The sequence below is a fragment of the Coffea arabica genome, chromosome 10e (assembly GCF_036785885.1).
Source record: "Coffea arabica cultivar ET-39 chromosome 10e, Coffea Arabica ET-39 HiFi, whole genome shotgun sequence".
Lineage (NCBI taxonomy): Eukaryota > Viridiplantae > Streptophyta > Magnoliopsida > Gentianales > Rubiaceae > Coffea > Coffea arabica.
The window spans coordinates 3,447,469-3,465,758 of NC_092328.1; the positions used below are offsets into that span (position 1 = coordinate 3,447,469).

Here is an 18,290-nt window from a genome sequence, read left to right on the forward strand (position 1 = left end):
GTTACCTGATCATAATGATCAGATGCCAATCTCACTCAGATGGTTTATGCAGCAGATAAAATGTAGTATAGCAGCAATAGACTATATAGTTCCAGTTGTGATTGGTGATGAGCATATGTTTGTGAATTTCGTTTTCTTGACTACTTGACTTGGACTTGCACTTTGCAGGGTCCAGCTAGACACAGCAAATGTAACTATCGACACAGCCTGTCTATTGTCTGTTGTCTACCATCCCTCCCGCCAAGAAAATGTTGTGAGCAACTAACTCCATATTTCTAAATAGGGGAAGAACATGGGATTTGTCAGCAAAACTTATTAGTAGAATATTTGTCTCATGGGTGCTCACATTTAACAGCTGCACCACCGTTTAAGGTTTCTGGTGTACACACACACCTTTGTAACCTGGATCATCCACCTCAGTACCCATTCTTCTCTCAAGTTCTTAGGATAATGGTTGATGGATCAAGTTCTTAGGATTTGGTCCCCGTTATACTAAGGCAGTAAAATACGACAGACAGAGACAGGCATTGCTTGCTATGTGATTTGTCACTTCTAGAATATATGTAGATCTAAACCAGGGAGTGATACCAATTTGAAATACTCAGAGAAAGGAGCATATATAGTGGCTATTTGGTCCCAAGAATCTTGTCGAAACTCGGTAGCCACAGAGATAATAATAACCTGATTCAATCATTCATCCTAAGCTGGGGAGTATTGCGTTGTCATGGCAAGGAGGATTGCTCCAAATTCAAATCCTTAATATCATTCATTCTTTCTCTACAAAAGTGTCCAACAAATATTTACTGCCACTGTTTTAAGTTTTGGAGCTCTTACAAAATTTGGGCAATCAATCAAGGCTTTTTTTGTGGCACTGCAACATCCCCATTCCTGATCTGCAAAGGGATAAGAGTGACAAAACAAATCAATAAGGATACCTTGTCTGATGTACTAATATGATTACACTCCATTCATTCCACCAAGATGCAGAAAAAAATAAGGTGCAAGTCAGCGCTCAAATTTTTAGTCGGAGTTACTAAAAAGATGCCTTTTGCTAAGCACTAGATTGAACAAGGGAAGCCATGGTTGAATTTAAAGTAAGACATGACGGCAGAATGTGGCACTGAATGCAAATCAGAGTTTTGCTACTTGAATTCCTATTGGTACTAGCACAGACATGTGGAGTTATATCCTGCAACTACATAATTCCCTACTGAGAGTTTTGTGCAACACACCAGATAGGTTTAGTTGTCTGCCATACAACGTTATCATACTAGATTATGTATTGCCAGAAAATGTCTCGGGCATCCATGTGCCACAAGCACATTTTGAGATGCACCAAGACAAATGATAGCAGGTATGGTGCTATTGCTCTTCATCAAATCTCGGCAAACTTAACCAAACGTCTGGACTTATGGTTTGAGAAATTGCACGCATTCACTTTTCTTTGCACTTAGCCGTCTCCCAAATCTCAGAATCCTATCAGCTGCAGCATGCTACTTAGTTTGAGTACAAATCTAGCGACCTCCATGGCTGTATATATTTTGCTGTAAGTATTGGTAATGATAGAATGCAGTATGAGTGAGTGAGGCTGGCATCCATTTAATGCCACTATCTCAATCCGCATGAATGTACAAGAGTCACATATATGATGAAACCTAGGAGCAGAATAGGAAGTTACTCGAACTATTAGATAAAACATTTAACACGATATAGGAGGAGTACTAAGTCAAGATGAAACATGAGAATCACGTATATCCTGAATGAAGATAAAATCCATTAAATTTTGATGGATTTTGGCATTAGAAAGTGGCCTAATAAGGATTCCAATATCCTACTCCAGAATTAGCAGCAGGGTGCCATGTAATGAGGAAGGATCACCAGGCTAACAGATTTGATCAACATCATAGTTGTGTAGGAGAAGTAGTTTTGCAGTAGAACTAGTTAACTACCAAGGCTGGCTTATAAAATGAGCTAGAAAATGTTACCTCTGCATTTGGATATATCCATGCCCTTGGACTTCGGAGCCCGCTATTGCAAAACTACACGACCTAGGAATCGCATATGGCTTCATGTGAATTTTCTTCTGTAAAACCATTTTCCCTTATAATGTGGACCTGGAAAAGAGCAATAAAAAAGCTATAGTTAGTGTTTCCAAGCACCCTTTGAGCACAAGGACTCATCAGCAAAGGTCCACGAGGAGAAGAGAGGAAAGAGGACAACAATGCAATGGGTAGACAGAAAATGTATGTTTAACATACAAAGGTAGCATACATGAAGTTGTAAAATACAAGTTCCCTTTAGTCTATAAATACACTTAATAGTCGCTAATAGCACCTTGAAATGTTCAGGCAGAATGATTCAGAAAAGCACAGCAGGCACAAGGGATAAGAATATACCAAATACAAGTGAAAAATGTCACGAGAAGACAACAATAGAGGGTAACTTAGTTTTGGCATTGAGACCTTAAAAACTGTTGGCTGAATTAACTGGAACACCAAAGCATCTCCATCTACCAAGTCATGATCAACTGAGAATTTTTTCCATCCTCCACTAAGACCTGTTTTGCGGGCCAAATATATTGTTCGCCACTTGTCTCCTTGTTCATCTACCAGTGTAACAGTGTCATCTCGTTTGGGGAGATGCCTCTTGGAAAAGTGAGATGGAAGGCCCTGCATTACGAACAGTCGATCTAATTCAGATGCAGGGTACACAAATCAGCCATAAATCAAACAGGAAATAAGTGGACATTCAAAAATTATTTTCTCATTCAAGGAATTAAGCATTTAGACAGCCTATTCAACCCTGTATCAGAAAATGGAAAAACAATTTGATCGGCCACTTTTGTAGCTTAATGGCGATTTATTTTTTTGCTGTAAAACATCTATATCTCAGTCTCAGGAACAAATAAACCAGATGGCAGCCAACAATCTAGAAAGACAACAAAATGACAGCCCACAACCTAAACAATCATTTGAAAGCAGGCGTCCTTACAGTTGCCAAATCACCAATTTCACACTGAGTGGTTGCGTTGGTATCCATTATTAAGGTAATTAAAGAAATGCAACACATAAGCAGTCTGTAAACCACAAAATAACCACTCCTCTCCGCCTCCCTTTCCCCCTTTCCCTTGTAGACTTTTCAATGATCTACAGCTCATAAAAAAGACTCATTTACCGTAATAAAAGGAAATCCACCTCAAACTCTACTTCTATGTAAGAGCAAAACAAGCACATAAGCCTTAAATGCAAAAAGGTAGTACTTTATAAGATACACACCAGCCAAAAGCCACCAGTTACATGGGATTGGAGCATCGGTTTTACCAAAGTGGGATAGCCACTCTCCAGAGAGGATTCAAGTTTCTCTGCCTTTTCAATTGCCCAGGCCCTTGCTTCATCAGAGGCGTAAACCCTATTGGACAAATCCCTTTTTGGATGAACAGTGCTGCATAAAAATTAAGAAACTGTTGATTAAGCCCTTCTACTATTAGGCCACAAAAGTGCAATGTGTCTGCAAAAAGATTGAAATTTCGAGAAATCACAGCCCAAAGTTGCAATCTTTTACCTTCTAGGCAATTGCACACGCTCGTAAAAGACAACCTGTTTGCAGGAAGAGATTACACATTAAAAATCCTTCAATCACAGCAAATAACAACTCAAGAAGAACACAAAAACGTTGGGTTATATCTGTTGAGGGTGATAAAACAAAAGGAAGAGAAGCAACGAGATAGGACAGGCTACTTACTTCTTTGTATTGAGGAGCAGGCTTGTTTGTGAAACGGCCTGATCTTCTCACGGGGACAAGCTCTGTTCGGATTGTTCGAGGTTTGACCCTCTTCATCTTTAATTTGAACGAGAAAATTGTAAACAAGCCAGGTTTTAGAACGCAGTAACAAAAAAAGAAACTCTTTTTTTTTTTTCCTTGGCAAGACAATAACATAAAGTAAGGAGCTTGAGAACGATTATACAACAGGAGAAGTTTTGGGAGACAAGGCAGCTTTTTGAAGGGCTTGAGATAGCAGAGGAAGATGAAGCTTTTCCAGTTTCTTCTTGTTTTCTTCCATCCTCTGCTGCCGCAACTGCTCATACTTCACCTTGGATTTCACCATTTCTGCCCCAAAGCTTTTATACCGTTTGAGATGGAATTTCCCTTTTTTCAAAGCTTTTTAGAGAATAAAGGAAGCTGAGAGCTTTTAGAGGATGAGCAGACAGAGAGAAAAGAGAGACAAACGAAAGAGGAGCTGAAAAAATGCAACATTCCTTTGCTATTCCCGCTACTAAGCAGGGCTAGTGCGGTAGTTATTCAAAATGGGATTCCAACGGTCGACTCTTTTTAAGTCTTAGCTCTCTTACTCCGCTCTGGTTATCACTTGCCACTTGCTTGGGGGTTGTACACTCACACAACAGGGGTAATACCTAATTAAATCTTTTCTTCATGATACTTTGACTAGAAAATGGGAAAATGTTTAAATTTATGTTTATTTACTTGAGGTCTTCTCAAGGTACAAAGCATATTTGTCATTGATTTAACTGATTTTTGAGTTTTATATATTTTAAAAAAAAATTTGGTTCAATTGTAATATTTTTTGTCCAAACCAATGGCACGAACACTGATAAGGTGCTCCCAATTTCATTACCAACTCTAAATTTTTTTTGGCATGACAAATAAGGACCGCATACGTTGAAATTCTAAAAGCAAGGGACCAAATTAGTCATTGTTCCTCGTCTAATTTAGCAATGGATTGCTTTGTTAATTCTCCTCAATTTCCAATCTAAGATCCTATATTGATCACATTTTATAAAGATGAAGGACCGAGCTGGCTGGTGGTTATCAAAGAGGAATCCATTGACCAAAGTCCCCAATATATAATAAGACCAACAAAGACGTACTATGCCTAGCTTAAAAGAAGTCGGTGGTGATTTTGTTTACGTAAAACTAACTTAATCTATGAGAATAAGAACTGATGACAGAAGTGTAAAAATCTTATACACACTGACAGTGTATATACTATCATCGTTGGATTCATGACATGTGTGCAAAAATTGAATTTTAAATATAAATTTTGCATAGTTGTTATTCATCCAAACGCTAACAGTAGACATTTTGTTTACACGTCATGCAATCCAAAGAGAGAAATGAAACAAATAGAAAATGCAAGATCACTCTTTCGTACGGAAACAAAGAAAATGAAAGAAATGCATAATCACTCTCAAGCTGCTAACAGTTTAAACGATCCAAATACTTCCATTGGAAGAACAAAAGCTTGATATCTTTTGTAGCCATTGAATGAAGTGCCTACACATAGAGAACTGCGATCTTGAAACAAAGTCTAGATCAAAATCCTTCTAATACTTTATTAAGTTTGATCTCTTCAACCAGGGAAGCACCTCTGTTAGACCCTCTTCCAGGCTCCTGGGGCTATAGTTTAGCTCTACCCTGGCCTTCTCGCAAGAGTAAGCCCACTGATGTCTTAGCACGTGCACCGTCTGTTCAAGATGGAGAATAAATGGATCATCACAAACCACATTCAGACCAAAGGGAGAGAGTTTTAGGACTTCGTAGGAGCAGCAAAACAAAACCGAAAGAAATAAAATTGCAACTCCAGCAAGATACCCTGACCAAAGGTAAAAGGTGAAGATCTCGAATGGTTTGCTTCTGATTTCGTATAAAGCAGGTGCAAAACGCACAACATATTCTGTGCACAAAGACAAGCTGGAACTATCCCAGCTCGAAAACAACTACGGGTGTTGGAAGTTGCAGAATACACAATTTGCTTCTTATCCTTGGAAACAAGACAATAAAGTATAGAAATCGATGGCTAATAGCATAACAGGAAAGATATAAGCATATCAGTCTACAAAAAGCTTCCAAATACTAGTATGAGGGACAGGTTACGTACCGGCGGACTGATAAGGGGAAGCTTTCCTGTTAGTCTAGAGCAAAGAACCAAGAGCCAGCCATAAGCTTCAATTGCAAACAGAGGGATACCAAATTGGGGTTTGTTTGTGCGACTGATGGTTGCAGCTAAATCAAAAACATGCTTGAATGACGCATTTTCCCCTGTAAGAAGATACCTTTCACCCGGCCTTCCCTTGTTCATGGTCGCAATATGCCCCCCCACCACATCGTCAACATGACTGAAAGAGAACCTGTCATTCCCCTCCCCAATAAAACCAGGTAAACGCCAGTTAAACCGTTCTATAATCTGCCAAGATCAACAAACAACAATTAAAAGTCAATCCTATAAAACTCCCCAGTTCATTTAGCATAAAAGCATTCAGCAGCAACTATTTTTGAATTGTGAAAATGGGATATAATATTTCAATCACAATTAGTTGCTACTTCATCTGAGTAAAGGCTACAACTTTACATCAAATCAAAGTATCAAATTAACTTGGCTCTTAAGAATGATGAAGAGAAGAAACAAAAATAGTACAATAAGAATCCCGAAACAATAAACGGCCAAGTAGTAGTAGTACAAAATTTTATTTTTACCAAACGGGCAACTACATTTCCAGCAGTAACTTTTCCAGGACCATATATAACTCCAGGATAAACCGGCACTATTGGAACTCCCTCCGATGAGGCTGCCTCCAAAGCAATCTTATCTGCCATGGCTTTCGATTTCTCATATTCCGTGCAAAAGTATTTCCCTGAATGAATCTATCATAGCAAAATTCAACCATAACTAAAAAGATATTGTCTCTATCAAAACTAAAGCAAGACTTGATATAAATTGAAAAAAAAAAAAAAGAGGATAAAATGAAAACGGGTCAGGGAACTTTTTTCCATACTTGACTTTCATCAGCAACATATCCATCAGTTGATCCCAAAGCGAAAAACGATGACGTGTATATAATCTTCTCTATGGATCCTCCTGTATCTTTATATGCTTGTAGTACGTTCTTTAGTCCTCCAACATTGACCTATTTTTCGGGGGAAAAAATGGCAGAATTAGCAAAAGTTAACAATTTTTTTCTTGGGGGGCGGCGCTGAGGATTAAGCTTACGGAGACGAATCTAGAAGGGTCTGGAAGCCAGGGTTCGACGAGGGCAGCAGCGTGGAAGATGACATGGCAATCAGAACAAGCGTCCAGGAGTGAAGGGTAGTCAGTGACGTCTCCGTAGGCGAGTTCTAAAGCTCCGCCGTGGTCTGTGCTGTCAGTGGTTGGGGAGGGTAGGCAGGACAGATCGCTGGTACGGCGGACGAAGGCCTTGACGTGGTGGCCTTGGTCGAGTAAAGCGTGGCAGAGGCGTCCACCTAAGTAACCGGAAGCCCCGGTCACCAATACTATCTTCTTCATTTTGTGTGGAGATATCCGCGAACCAGAGTGGCAAAAGTCAAACGAGTTATGGATAGAGGCGTGTTGTGTACTCGTGTCCTAAAACTTTTGGCAGTTTTGACAAAAAAAAAAAAAAAAAAAAATTTCTTCCTACTTCGCTGTCCATCATTTAAAGTCAACCTTTGCAGAACAGAGCAAACTAGGGTAGATTCAGATTTCATGCTCCAAATATATATTTTAGCTTGTGTTTGGATTATAATTTTTTAAAATTTTTATAAAAAATATATTATAACGATTTAATATATATAAAATAAAAAAATGAACAAAATAATGTTCACAAAAAATGTAAACATTTTTTCATAAAAAATTTCTTTCCAAAGAAGACGCTTATTTCAATAAATTAGAAAAAAAAATGAAAAAAAAGGGTCGATCATAGAAGGACAAAAAGATTATTTAGTACCTTTTTAATTATCTCTGAATGTCACACTACTATCCTTAGGTGGAAGATTAATTAGCCATAGGATACTCAATTCCAATCAAATCTTGAAAAATAATAATGATTAACATTCCAACTTTGTCTTTATTTTAACTAGAAAAGTATGATATTTAGAATTCGCATCCAACCTCTTGAAATAAGAAAAAAGGTTTAGAAATCAGTCAAATCACAGAAGATCAAATCACATGTCTAGACCCAAATTCAACTCAAAAAACATAAAAACATTGCAGGAGCTAAAACAACATGATGATTGTACCAACAAATCCCAAAATTTCAAAAGTGTGGGCTTTGGGCTTTGGGCTTTGGGAGCCTTGCACGCCATTTTTTTTTGTAGAGGTGAAACTAGAAAAGCTGCTTGTTATCACTTCACAGTCTTTTTGACTTTTTTAGAGTATTAAGCGAAGGGCCAAAAACAAACCTCACCAGCTCCCCCATTCTCACGTCTCGTTGTCGCTTCGTTCTTCGTTTCCCCGAAAAATCAAAGCTTTTTTTGCTCGTCTCCAATATGTTATTTGTCTAACGCACAATTGATTGTGTGCTTTGACTTGTTTTCTCATCTGGGATTTGGGTTTCATTTTTGAGGAAAGGAAAGCAGAGGAAAGAAGATGTGGGGATTTGGAGGGAGATACTATTGGGGAAGAAAGGAAAGAGGGCGAGACGTGGAAGGAATAGTTGTGGTATTTGCATGGATGTCAAGTCAGGAGCGGCACTTGAAGAACTATGTTGATCTCTACTCTTCCCTTGGCTGGAATTCTCTTATTTGTCATTCTCAATTCCTCAATATGTGAGCTCTTTATACTCTTTTGCTTTGCAATCGAAGTTCTGTTTCTGATTTTCGCTTTCTTTCCTTTATAACTTCGTTTTTGTGGGATTAGTCTTCTCTTTAGTTTGCGGCTGCAGGTGAAAGTTGGGATTTTTATGGGTTGTTCTGTTTGTATTTTTTGGTCTGTTCGTATTTTTTGCCGACATTCTGTTGGGATAAGGTTTTTTCCTTAAAGGATATTTACCATGATATTTTTATTCTAAACTTTTATGGCGCCACAGAGCCTTAGGAAGCTAACATTCCCGATATTTTTCTGTGGGATTTTGATCAGAGTGATCATCATGTTTTGCTTTTTATCCATTTCTTTTGTTAATCTTTTTCTTCCTGCCAAATTTGTATGTTTTCCATGAGCGACCAATGTACCTCGTAAGTTTTTTCTTTATGCTGCTTGGATCATTGAGCCTAAGGGAATCGTAACGGTGTATTTTAGTAGAAGGAATTGGTTTGCTTTTAGATGTTGATTAGCAATTCGTGCATTGATAGCTCAACTGAGGAACTTCTGTACTCCTTGAGACAATTAATTGGTATTACTCATTGAGGCTAGATGTTGCAAACGGTATTATTGTTGGGACAGCAGACGTTTCGATCTTGTAGTACTCAATGATGGATCAACAACATAAAGCTTTGTTTTTCTTGCAGGTTCTTTCCTGATAAGGCAGTTTCATTGGCACTACAGATTGTTGGTGAACTTGTCAAGGTAATTTGTATTAAACTTTACAAGGTGCATCTGCATTTTATTGCATAGTTGTTGTTTTAACAAGCGCTTTGTTTGTTTTGTTATTTTTATGCAGGAGCTTAAAATAAGACCATGCCCAGTTGTCTTTGCATCTTTTTCTGGTGGTCCAAAAGCCTGTATGTACAAGGTTCTTCAGGTAATCTTGTCAGGAAAACTGATTTGCAAACCACTTCTTTTTTACACACACGCCAAAAAAAAAAAATTTAAGCGAAAAGATAAAGAAGCAAAGAGGAAGACATCCTGTTTGTTGGATAATTGACATGTTATTTGCTCAAAAAAAAGGGCATGATATTCTTCTATTCGACTGTATGAACCATTGTGTACATAAAACTTTTTTCTTTCGACTGCAGATTATTGCGAGCAAGTCTGAGGAACAATTGAATATGGTATTTTTCTTCTTTCCCTTGTTATCCTTTACATACATTTGATAGTGTTGTCTGTTAATTGTTAATTCACCTATCCAAGTAAAATGGATATCAAGAGCTTTCCTGCTTGTAATGACTTGGTTGCAAACAGGGTAATAACTCCACATGTTTTTGTTTGATGACTGACGATTGTAATACTCATGATGTGCAAACTTTATCAATTAGCACTATAAAACTTGAAGCTGGGTTTATTAATCTTGTTATACTTGTCATGCAGGATGAGCACCAACTGGTTAGAGATTGTGTTTCTGGGTTCATTTTTGACTCTAGCCCAGTTGATTTCACTAGTGACTTGGGTACGAGATTTGTTCTTCATCCAACTGTTCTCAGAATGTCCCATCCTCCAGTCCTGGCTGCTTGGGTTGCAAAAGGAATTGCTTCCAGCCTGGATGCCCTCTTCCTTAGCAGATTTGAATCGCAACGTGCCGAGTATTGGCAGACGCTGTATGCCACTGTAGTAAGTATCAATTTACTTATTGGTGCTACAGCCTCTCTCTCTCTCTCTCTCTCTCTCTCTCCCTCTCTCTCTCATGGTCCTTTACTATTATCCTTGTGCAGAGCATGGGTGCTCCATATCTCATTTTATGCTCAGAAGATGATGATCTTGCACCTTATCCAATTATTTGCAATTTTGCTCAACGGCTACAAGAACTTAGGGGTGATGTCAAGTTGGTCAAATGGAAAAGCTCCCCTCATGTCGGTATGCACCTATGCTACTAGTATTTTTTCCTTGCTAACATGTTGACATTGACTGCCATAAGGTTCTACAGAGTTTTGGTTGCGTCTAGCTGGATTTGGGAATTAACCTAGAAGCAATCAATCATTGTATTTGCTTTCCTGATTGCTAGAACACTAAATTGGAGGACTATGCTAATTTTGTGCTATTGTAAATTGCCCATCATTTATAGCGTGCTTCTGGATGAGTCATCACAATGGAGGGAATTTTATGTAACGTAAGGGAAGTTAAAGATTCCTTAAGAAAGGAGTTTCATATGCTATAAGAACAAGACATTGCTATTTTAGAATTTGAAAGAAGCTGTATGTACTGATTTGACCTGTTGCATCTTGTATCTTTTGCTATTCCATGTGGAGCAACAGGAGGAGGAACAGCATTTTAGCTTTTTGTGGTCAACAATGAATAACATTTGTAGCTTGTGTATTAATTTGTATCCAGAATTTGGGAACATGGGCGTATTTCCTGTTCTTTTTGATCTTTTAGTTCCTGAATCTTGGAAAGATGCAAATTTGATAGGTGCTATGTGCTCTTGACCTAGGTCATTATCGCCATTATTTATCAGAATACAAGGCTGCCGTGACTCAGCTACTTGCCAAAGCTGCTGTTAGTTATTCCAAACAAATTCGGCAGCTTGAAGGAGAGAAGATGGGCTTAGAGGGAACAAATGATGACATCTCTGAGCCATTTTGCAACCTGAGAAAGGCAGCAGCCAGTTCACAACAGAGCTTCCAAAGAATTGCCCTCGAGTTGAATGACCACTTCTTGGTGCCCAGCTCTGCAGAGTATCACGAGGGTAGAGATGTTGGATCTGTGCAGGATGAACGCAAGGAACGATATATCCCTCTATCGAGCCCTCCGAGCATGAATGCTCACGGTGTTCTTGGACAATTTCTCTTTGACGTATGTGTCCCAAAGAATGTTGATAACTGGGATGTCAAATTATCTCCCTCGACAAGCAGGGTATCTTTTACATCTTCACGAAGGCATTCACCTTTCAACCCCATGAAATGCATTCGTCGTTCAAGATTATAATATCCCTATTTGGTACTCTGCTGGGAGCTCTCAGATAATTAGATGGACCAATCAGGGTCTTCAAACTCTCCTGGAAAGTGCTGTGCGGTGTACATTGACAGGCTATAATTTATAATGGAGTTGTGCAATAGAGATGGACGTTTGCTGAAGTTTTTCTCTGCTCCTACTTCAGTTGGGGGTATTAAGGTGCAGCTGTGTGTTAGTCATGGCAGACTCTTTTCTGACAGCAAGTGTACAGCTAAGGCACTACTATGACTTCGAATCATAGAAGTACCTTTTTTGTTTAACCCGAATTATAGAGGTTGAGGCATTGTATAAAGAATAAGGAGCAACGTCGACTTTCCTGATTCCTCATTCCAGTTTTGGTTGTCTTGAACCTTTTGATTCTGCAAGACGGTGGTCAATTTCAAAATAGGTTTGCATGCCCGTGAAGGCATGACTCGTGAGTGTATGGTAGGATTAAGCGTGCTAGCTTTACATTTCAAGGCTATTAGGGCAGTTAATAACAACATTTATGTTTTAACTTGATTATTGAGATGCTTAAAACACTTTGGTAAGCAAAACTATTTACTTTTTAGGGCAGAACTATCCAATCCATTCCATTGTATGGGAGTCAAATTTCCTTCTTATAAGAGAATTAAAATCCTTGAGGACTCCGGGATGTTAATTTCCTTGATGATGTATCTGTTTTTTCAGTCATTAGCTAACAAATAATAATTTATATAGGCTCGGTTGGCTAAACAAAAATTAAATATTATCATACTACAAGATGAGGAAGCACAATTGTGGATGACTACACGTTACACTCTACTATTTTATTCTTATCTTATTGGTGACGTTGAACACAGACATTTCATTGCTTCCACGACGGAGTTGAATTTCAGAACTCAAAATAGCTTCTACACAAATCATTTCATTTCAGTTTTTGAGAACGTGAATGGAAATGGAATTTGGATTTATGGATGTTGATCTTGATTTTATTGCACCTGACTAGTGCTTGCCCCCAGTTTACTGTCAAGAAGTTAATTATGCTTATACCCCAGGTGATCTCAGGAGATTGAGTAAGAAGAGAAGAGATGGAAAGTGATCTCGGGCTGATAATGATATCCCTTTTCAGTGGCTTTGGTCCCATTTCAAGTAGTAGTTGAGAAAATTGGGACCGCCGTGCTGATGTTACTATCCGGAATTCAAGAAACTCCACTCTGTTTTGATCATTAGTAAATGCCTTAAGAATTTGCCCATATCAAGAAAAGGATCACATCACCAAGTTGAAGTTTTCCATGGATTAGATAGTGACGTGTTCTGCTCCTAATAATGAAGCCTAACTGTGGTCGGATTCCACATCGGATAGGACCCATTATTGAGTTTCCAAAGTTGCAAAATAGCGCAATCTACTAGTAGCCCAGCCTAAAGCCCTGTCTGCACTTGCAATCTCGCAACGAAAGAGAAGGCCAATGTTTAAAAGAGAGAGAGAGAAGAGACCAATAGATATCAAACTTTCATGTGGCTGATATTTATCAAAAAAAGTTGAAAACGAAAGATGAAAATGATGCCATCACAAACGCAGAGTATGTTTAGCCTTCAAGCAGCCAGCTACTCAAACAAGTGCATGACAAGTTGAAAACTATTTACTTTCTGTTTTGATCTCCAGCAGCTAGAGGAGTTATTACCCCACAGTTTAGTGACAAGTCATGCTGTTACCACAAAGAATCTTGCAACTATTTGTTGTTACTCGTCCGAGACTCGATAAGCTGATCTATAAGAGGTACCAGAAAATTACTGGGGGTCCCTGAAATGATGAACATGCATCTTTCGTTTACCGCACAAACTGCAACACCCAGCTGGCAAGGAACTCCTCTCTATTGACTTGTATCTTTTATGATTTTTTCAAGTGCTTCATTTGGGATAGGAATGTACAAGCAATCCTGGCCTTCTGTATCCCGTCTGGTCTTGACCAAATCATGATCCTTAAATTCTGTCAAATGAGAATTCAGAGTAATCTGGCTACTGACCAGGAAGCGCTCCCGGCAGGTTGCGTATAGGTTATTGACTGGCATCCCTAGAGAAAATATTCAGTATAAATAACTTCGATTTTTGTTGCAAAATGCTGTGGAAAAGAAAACAAGTAAGCCAGTCACTTGCCTTCTTCATCAGGATTGGCCAGCTGATGTTCTGCTAGCACTGTAAAAACACTTTGAGCATTGGGCGTCAAACTCTGCAAGACAATTGAAGCTGTCTTGACATTCTGGGAGCTCCCACCCTGAGCAAGAATGAGAGGCAAAAACATTCCTTCGACCTTATATGGAGCAAAGGTAGGAACATGATGCCAATACCAGTTGAACTGCGTGTGAACCATCTTCTTATCCCACACTAGCAGACCAAAATTAGTACTCTCAGCATTTTCAACAGCAAATATAACATAGAAACATGCGAATCATTGATGACAGAGGCCGACTAGCACGTACTGATACAAATGGTCAACAAATGTAAGGTCCTTTTGCGGCTAGCTTAAGCTACTGCTAACTTAAATTAGCAAAATCAGATAAAATACTTACAAAGAAGTGCATTTACATGGTCGATGGAAGCGACCACACGGATATTGGAACAAGCAGCAATTCTTGCAAGATATTGCTGTGTGTCCGGATCACGCAACCCAGGCCCATCAATATTGTGGACAAGAACACAGATAAAAGAATCACTGTCCTCCAGGTGATGTTGATCCAAAAATGCTATTAAATCATCCATTGATCGAGTATCAAATGGTTGTTGGTGCTTATGCAAACTCCCGGATGTAAACTTCTGTTGGGCTTTCAATTGATCGCATAGAAGCTCAGCTAAGGTTATAACAACCTACCATGTGAAATAACAATGTTTGTATCACAAACAAAGACCATTCTACTTTCTATCTGCAGAGAAGACATTTATTGTAGTAAAAGAGAAGAATTGGATCCTGCCTTTTATGGGTGAAAACCCATATATAAAGCATCAATATGAAAATCATGGTAGAAGCACCAGCATGATCAGCCAGAACAGTGTTCGATACCAAGCATTCCTCAAGCTAAAGAATCATATGCTAGCAAAATTAATCTTATTTGACACAAACATAACCATAAAAGTTGTCCAAGTTCAAAGTTACAAACTCGTACATCAGATCAAAGCACTTGTTTGAATCAGGATTAAGGGATCATGCAAAATCAGGTCAGAACCTCAGCAAAGGCAACCACGGCAAGGAGACAAATTAAAGTTTCTGCACTTCGTCTATGTACTCTCTCACAGGAAAAGCTGACTTTTAACTGCCATCCAAACAGCATGATAAACTAGTGCTGATTGTATCACCAATTCAACATCATAGATGCATTAGAAACTACAATCCCCATGACTCAGGCCTCTCAAATATCCATGTAAGACTCATCATTAATACACCCCTATGCTGCCAAAGCCTACCAATACTTCTTATAACATATAACACTCAACAAACTGAATCAGTTCCCAGTGATTACCAAGCACTAAAGTAAATTATACAAGTCTACATTCGGGTAGCGAAAAAAGCAAGCTATGACTTATAAAGCCTATTCATTCTACGGCTTTATCAGCAATGATTAACTTAAAACTCTGAAAATTAGCTGAAACTTCAACAACAATCTTACACTGAAATAGAATACAAAGCATATAGGGGTGGTGAAGTAGATGTACCTGCTTGAGATTTATGGACTGAAGATAACCATTGATTACAACAACAGAATACTCAGTCAATGCAGTCGAAGCAAAATCTTCAAGCAATGTTCTTTTTGATCCAAACCCATACATCAAAAGTCCAAATCCACACCTGTTAATTATCCAGCATAATCTAAAATTAGTACCCAACATTTCTACAATGACAGTCTAAATCAATACTTTCACAAAAATAATTAAAAAACACCACATATATATTTATATCCCACCGCACCTTAACTCACAAACCCACTCTTGATACGAGCTCTTGTAAGTTTTGATTAATTCATCAATTTCTTTCTCATGTTTTTGCTCGATATTGGCCAGGGCTTCCCTTAGCTCCTGCATTATTCAGTAAGGAAAAGGCCCAAAAAGGTAACTCTTTTTGCAGGAAACCACCAACCAAAATTTAGATATAGAAAAATTGCAGAGTATAACCTCTTCATCGACGACATCGATATCTGCGAGCTTGTGGCCGGATTTCTTACCGGAATTGCCTAATTCTTTTGCTAAGAAATAATTTCTAGAGAATCCGAACTCGTCCTCTTCGATGTCATGTTGTTCCATTTTCTGGTTTTGACGAACCTAAACCTGATGATGAGAGGGAAGGAGTAGGGGAACGGGACGGCGGAGGTAGCGAGCAGAGCAGAGTGGCCGAGAGGGGCGGAGGATTCTTCCCGCGCTTTTTAGTTGTCTGTGGACGTGGACAGTGGACTAGTGGAGCGGATATTTTAATTGGGCTGGACGTCGATAGATTTTAGGTCTTTTGTAGGAGGTATTGGCCCTATGTTGCTTTCATTAGGCTTATAATCGTGGATCCATATCAGCCCAAAATTCAGAATGGCCCTCGATCGTCTTCAAGAGGGGTTAAATAATAAATACAAGGGAGGGAGTGTAGCAATTTGTAAAATTGAGTAATTCATGCAGATTTATCTTGAATGGAGTTTATCTATACAAGTAACCTTGGATCTTTCCAAGGAAAAAAACAAAAAAAAAAAGTTACCTTGGGTTATGGTTAACAAGTACTAGTAGTATCTTATCATTTACATCTTTCTTTTTTTTTTTTTTTGGTTTTTGGTTCTTCCAGAGTAAAACGCATATTACTTGCATATGTACACTTTATCCCCTATGGTTTGATTGGATGGAAGGGACCATTGAGTTTGATCCGAGCAATTGATCTCAAAAAAAAAATAATAATGTGCTTTGGGCTGTTGCATTGTTCTACCTTAGGTCGCATTCATGTCAAATAGGTTCGAAATTAATGTGGTAGGAAGGTTGCAGGCATTTGTCAAAGAGCTTTTAATATCCTTACCAGAAAGGGAGTTTGTTTGATAGGACATGAATGAATTATTGAGAACAATCTTCTTTAATTAAAATATATAAACACATGACAAGGACTATTAGGCTGTGTTTTGATTGCATTTTTCGTCATTTTTCATGAAAAAATTACTGTAACGATTTGATATATGTGAGGAAAAAAGGTAATAGGAAAATGTGATCACAAAAAATAATAATATTTTTCGACGAAAACAAACAATCCAAGCATGGCCTTAGTATTTATTCTTAACAGTCTTTGAAAAGAAAAGTCCAAAATAACAAAGTGGACTGGCATCGAGCGAAAATCTGTTGGCTGTCCTGCTTCTTATCCCGTCGAGCTCCTCTTCTCTTATATTAACAAAAGAAAGAAAAACAAATGCTCTCGAGGAGTTGGCAACTTCAATTGTTTGCTGAAATTCATCCATAAGGGAAATGGTGGTTGACCAACCATTGAACGAACAGTCCCTCCAGCAACTAAGTAATTGACCACAGGGAAGAACTTTAAATCTCTCCTTCGATACAGGTCAAGAAATTGAATCTCTCGATCTACATTTTTGTCAGTAATTTTTTTGAAATTTTCATCAGCTAATGCAAAAGCATCAGTTTAATTTGGTGGGAGTTCAGTTCTTTACGAGTTCTCTATTTACCCCCCTTAGCGATTTTAAACTTTATTACTTCATTCATCATTCCTCGTAAACAAGAAAAATTTAAAAAAAAAAAAAATGCTTTCCCTATAATGGGATAGATGAAAGCCTGAACAGATTTTGGATGGCTGAAACTCGAAAGCCTGAACACTGAACAGTCCTCCAATCCAACGAGGGGAGGCATATTTATCAATAGTTGGTTGCCTGCTTAGCATGAAGAAAATCCCGGAAATTATTAGGATGGGAGGTTAGGCTGTCTATCAATTACTATTCAGACAAAAACTCAACCGTCCATTCAACTGTCAAGAAATGGCCATAAGCATTCCATTCAAATCAGTAAATCTCACCTGTCAATTGCTTTGCATTAAAGCAAAGTGTAATTTGCTAATGCTTTCATTATGACGATGATTGATAGACACAATGAATGTATTAATCTATAATCAAACAGATAGAGTTTTATTGGGAAATCCCAATTCCTTGGCTTTTTGCGGCTTTAAAATTCCTTGAACATTCTACCCCAAAAAATAAAAAAGGAAAAAAATTTCCTTGAACCCATAAACAAACCATTTAAAAAGTGGACCAAAAAAGAAAAGAAAAGAAAAGAAAATGGCCATTACCATCACATTCATTCATCTCTCAAGGAAAGAATCTCATTAATTCCTGCCAAAAAACCCATTTGTAGCAAATGCACCATCTTAAGCTAGGAATATAAACTCACATATTATAGAAGTTTTAAATTTCTAGCAAGCTAATCTGAACATGATTAAGGTTTATCTCTTTTCATTAGACTTGCCATATAGATACAAATACTTTAACAGAAAAAGAATTAGTACATAAATTTGATCGTCTTAAATTCAAATCTCAAAAATTAAGAGTTTAACGTAACTTTATTGTAATACTTATCACATTAAATTTGAGTTAATTGTAATTTTGAGCTACATGTAATCTTGTACTGAGGAAAAATAAATAAATAAAAGCTAAGTTTTGTAATCTTGTACTGGTTTAACTGGCTCTACCAAAGATGCTGCGGCAGCATCTTTGGCGAACCTTCCATAAACTATACGAGCAATTAAAGCAACTTTCCATATCCC

General features: G+C 38.1%; 4 protein-coding genes across 6 annotated transcripts; 1 reads left to right on the plus strand and 3 right to left on the minus strand.

Annotated features, from left to right (window-relative positions):
- Positions 1 to 719: 719 nt before the first annotated feature.
- LOC113711952 (B3 domain-containing protein Os06g0194400-like) lies at positions 720 to 4,272 on the minus strand. 2 transcript variants are annotated; one of them, XM_027235202.2, is made up of 7 exons: positions 3,968 to 4,272; positions 3,742 to 3,837; positions 3,562 to 3,596; positions 3,276 to 3,441; positions 2,463 to 2,669; positions 1,986 to 2,114; positions 720 to 893 (listed from the first exon to the last, which is right to left on the minus strand). In XM_027235202.2, the coding sequence occupies exons 1-6, from the start codon at positions 4,103 to 4,105 to the stop codon at positions 2,049 to 2,051; spliced, it is 708 nt and encodes a 235-aa protein (XP_027091003.1). In that variant the 5' UTR covers positions 4,106 to 4,272; the 3' UTR covers positions 720 to 893; positions 1,986 to 2,048. The 2 variants fall into 2 exon arrangements, with proteins under 2 accessions (XP_027091003.1, XP_071922808.1); XM_072066707.1 differs by having other exon boundaries at positions 3,742 to 4,107.
- An 890-nt stretch (positions 4,273 to 5,162) lies between these two features.
- Positions 5,163 to 7,379, minus strand: LOC140014964 (uncharacterized). 2 transcript variants are annotated; one of them, XM_072066703.1, is made up of 5 exons: positions 7,007 to 7,375; positions 6,792 to 6,923; positions 6,493 to 6,660; positions 5,897 to 6,202; positions 5,163 to 5,483 (listed from the first exon to the last, which is right to left on the minus strand). In XM_072066703.1, the coding sequence occupies exons 1-5, from the start codon at positions 7,298 to 7,300 to the stop codon at positions 5,343 to 5,345; spliced, it is 1,041 nt and encodes a 346-aa protein (XP_071922804.1). In that variant the 5' UTR covers positions 7,301 to 7,375; the 3' UTR covers positions 5,163 to 5,342. The 2 variants fall into 2 exon arrangements, with proteins under 2 accessions (XP_071922804.1, XP_071922805.1); XM_072066704.1 differs by lacking the exon at positions 6,493 to 6,660 and having other exon boundaries at positions 7,007 to 7,379.
- Positions 7,380 to 8,204: 825 nt separating this feature from the next.
- Positions 8,205 to 11,881, plus strand: LOC113712969 (uncharacterized). Its single transcript, XM_072067733.1, has 7 exons — positions 8,205 to 8,559; positions 9,238 to 9,295; positions 9,390 to 9,470; positions 9,685 to 9,720; positions 9,977 to 10,216; positions 10,318 to 10,459; positions 11,034 to 11,881. The coding sequence occupies exons 1-7, from the start codon at positions 8,381 to 8,383 to the stop codon at positions 11,525 to 11,527; spliced, it is 1,230 nt and encodes a 409-aa protein (XP_071923834.1). The 5' UTR covers positions 8,205 to 8,380; the 3' UTR covers positions 11,528 to 11,881.
- Positions 11,882 to 13,016: 1,135 nt separating this feature from the next.
- LOC140014930 (origin of replication complex subunit 2-like) lies at positions 13,017 to 15,976 on the minus strand. The gene is made up of 6 exons (XM_072066620.1): positions 15,677 to 15,976; positions 15,474 to 15,580; positions 15,221 to 15,353; positions 14,083 to 14,377; positions 13,670 to 13,897; positions 13,017 to 13,586 (listed from the first exon to the last, which is right to left on the minus strand). Exons 1-6 carry the CDS (start codon positions 15,803 to 15,805, stop codon positions 13,387 to 13,389), a joined length of 1,092 nt encoding a protein of 363 aa, XP_071922721.1. The 5' UTR covers positions 15,806 to 15,976; the 3' UTR covers positions 13,017 to 13,386.
- Positions 15,977 to 18,290: the final 2,314 nt, after the last annotated feature.

Bases quoted from the DNA above. Each gene is read 5' to 3' on its own strand.
- LOC140014964 (XM_072066703.1), bottom strand. From the start codon at position 7,300: ATGAAGAAGATAGTATTGGTGACCGGGGCTTCCGGTTACTTAGGTGGA. The intron at 6,924-7,006 runs GTAAGCTTAATC...CCCGAAAAATAG, and splicing joins ACCCTTCTAGATTCGTCTCC to GTCAATGTTGGAGGACTAAA. The intron at 5,484-5,896 runs GTACGTAACCTG...CATCTTGAACAG, and splicing joins TTCCCCTTATCAGTCCGCCG to ACGGTGCACGTGCTAAGACA.
- LOC140014930 (XM_072066620.1), bottom strand. From the start codon at position 15,805: ATGGAACAACATGACATCGAAGAGGACGAGTTCGGATTCTCTAGAAAT. The intron at 15,581-15,676 runs GTTATACTCTGC...TGAATAATGCAG, and splicing joins TCGATGTCGTCGATGAAGAG to GAGCTAAGGGAAGCCCTGGC. The intron at 14,378-15,220 runs GTACATCTACTT...TTCACATGGTAG, and splicing joins AGTCCATAAATCTCAAGCAG to GTTGTTATAACCTTAGCTGA.
- LOC113711952 (XM_072066707.1), bottom strand. From the start codon at position 4,083: ATGAGCAGTTGCGGCAGCAGAGGATGGAAGAAAACAAGAAGAAACTGG. The intron at 3,442-3,561 runs GTAAAAGATTGC...ATTTTTATGCAG, and splicing joins CGTGTGCAATTGCCTAGAAG to CACTGTTCATCCAAAAAGGG. The intron at 2,115-2,462 runs GTCTCAATGCCA...GCTCTTTTCCAG, and splicing joins TTCAGCCAACAGTTTTTAAG to GTCCACATTATAAGGGAAAA.
- LOC113712969 (XM_072067733.1), top strand. From the start codon at position 8,381: ATGTGGGGATTTGGAGGGAGATACTATTGGGGAAGAAAGGAAAGAGGG. The intron at 8,560-9,237 runs GTGAGCTCTTTA...TTTTTCTTGCAG, and splicing joins CATTCTCAATTCCTCAATAT to GTTCTTTCCTGATAAGGCAG. The intron at 10,460-11,033 runs GTATGCACCTAT...CTCTTGACCTAG, and splicing joins GAAAAGCTCCCCTCATGTCG to GTCATTATCGCCATTATTTA.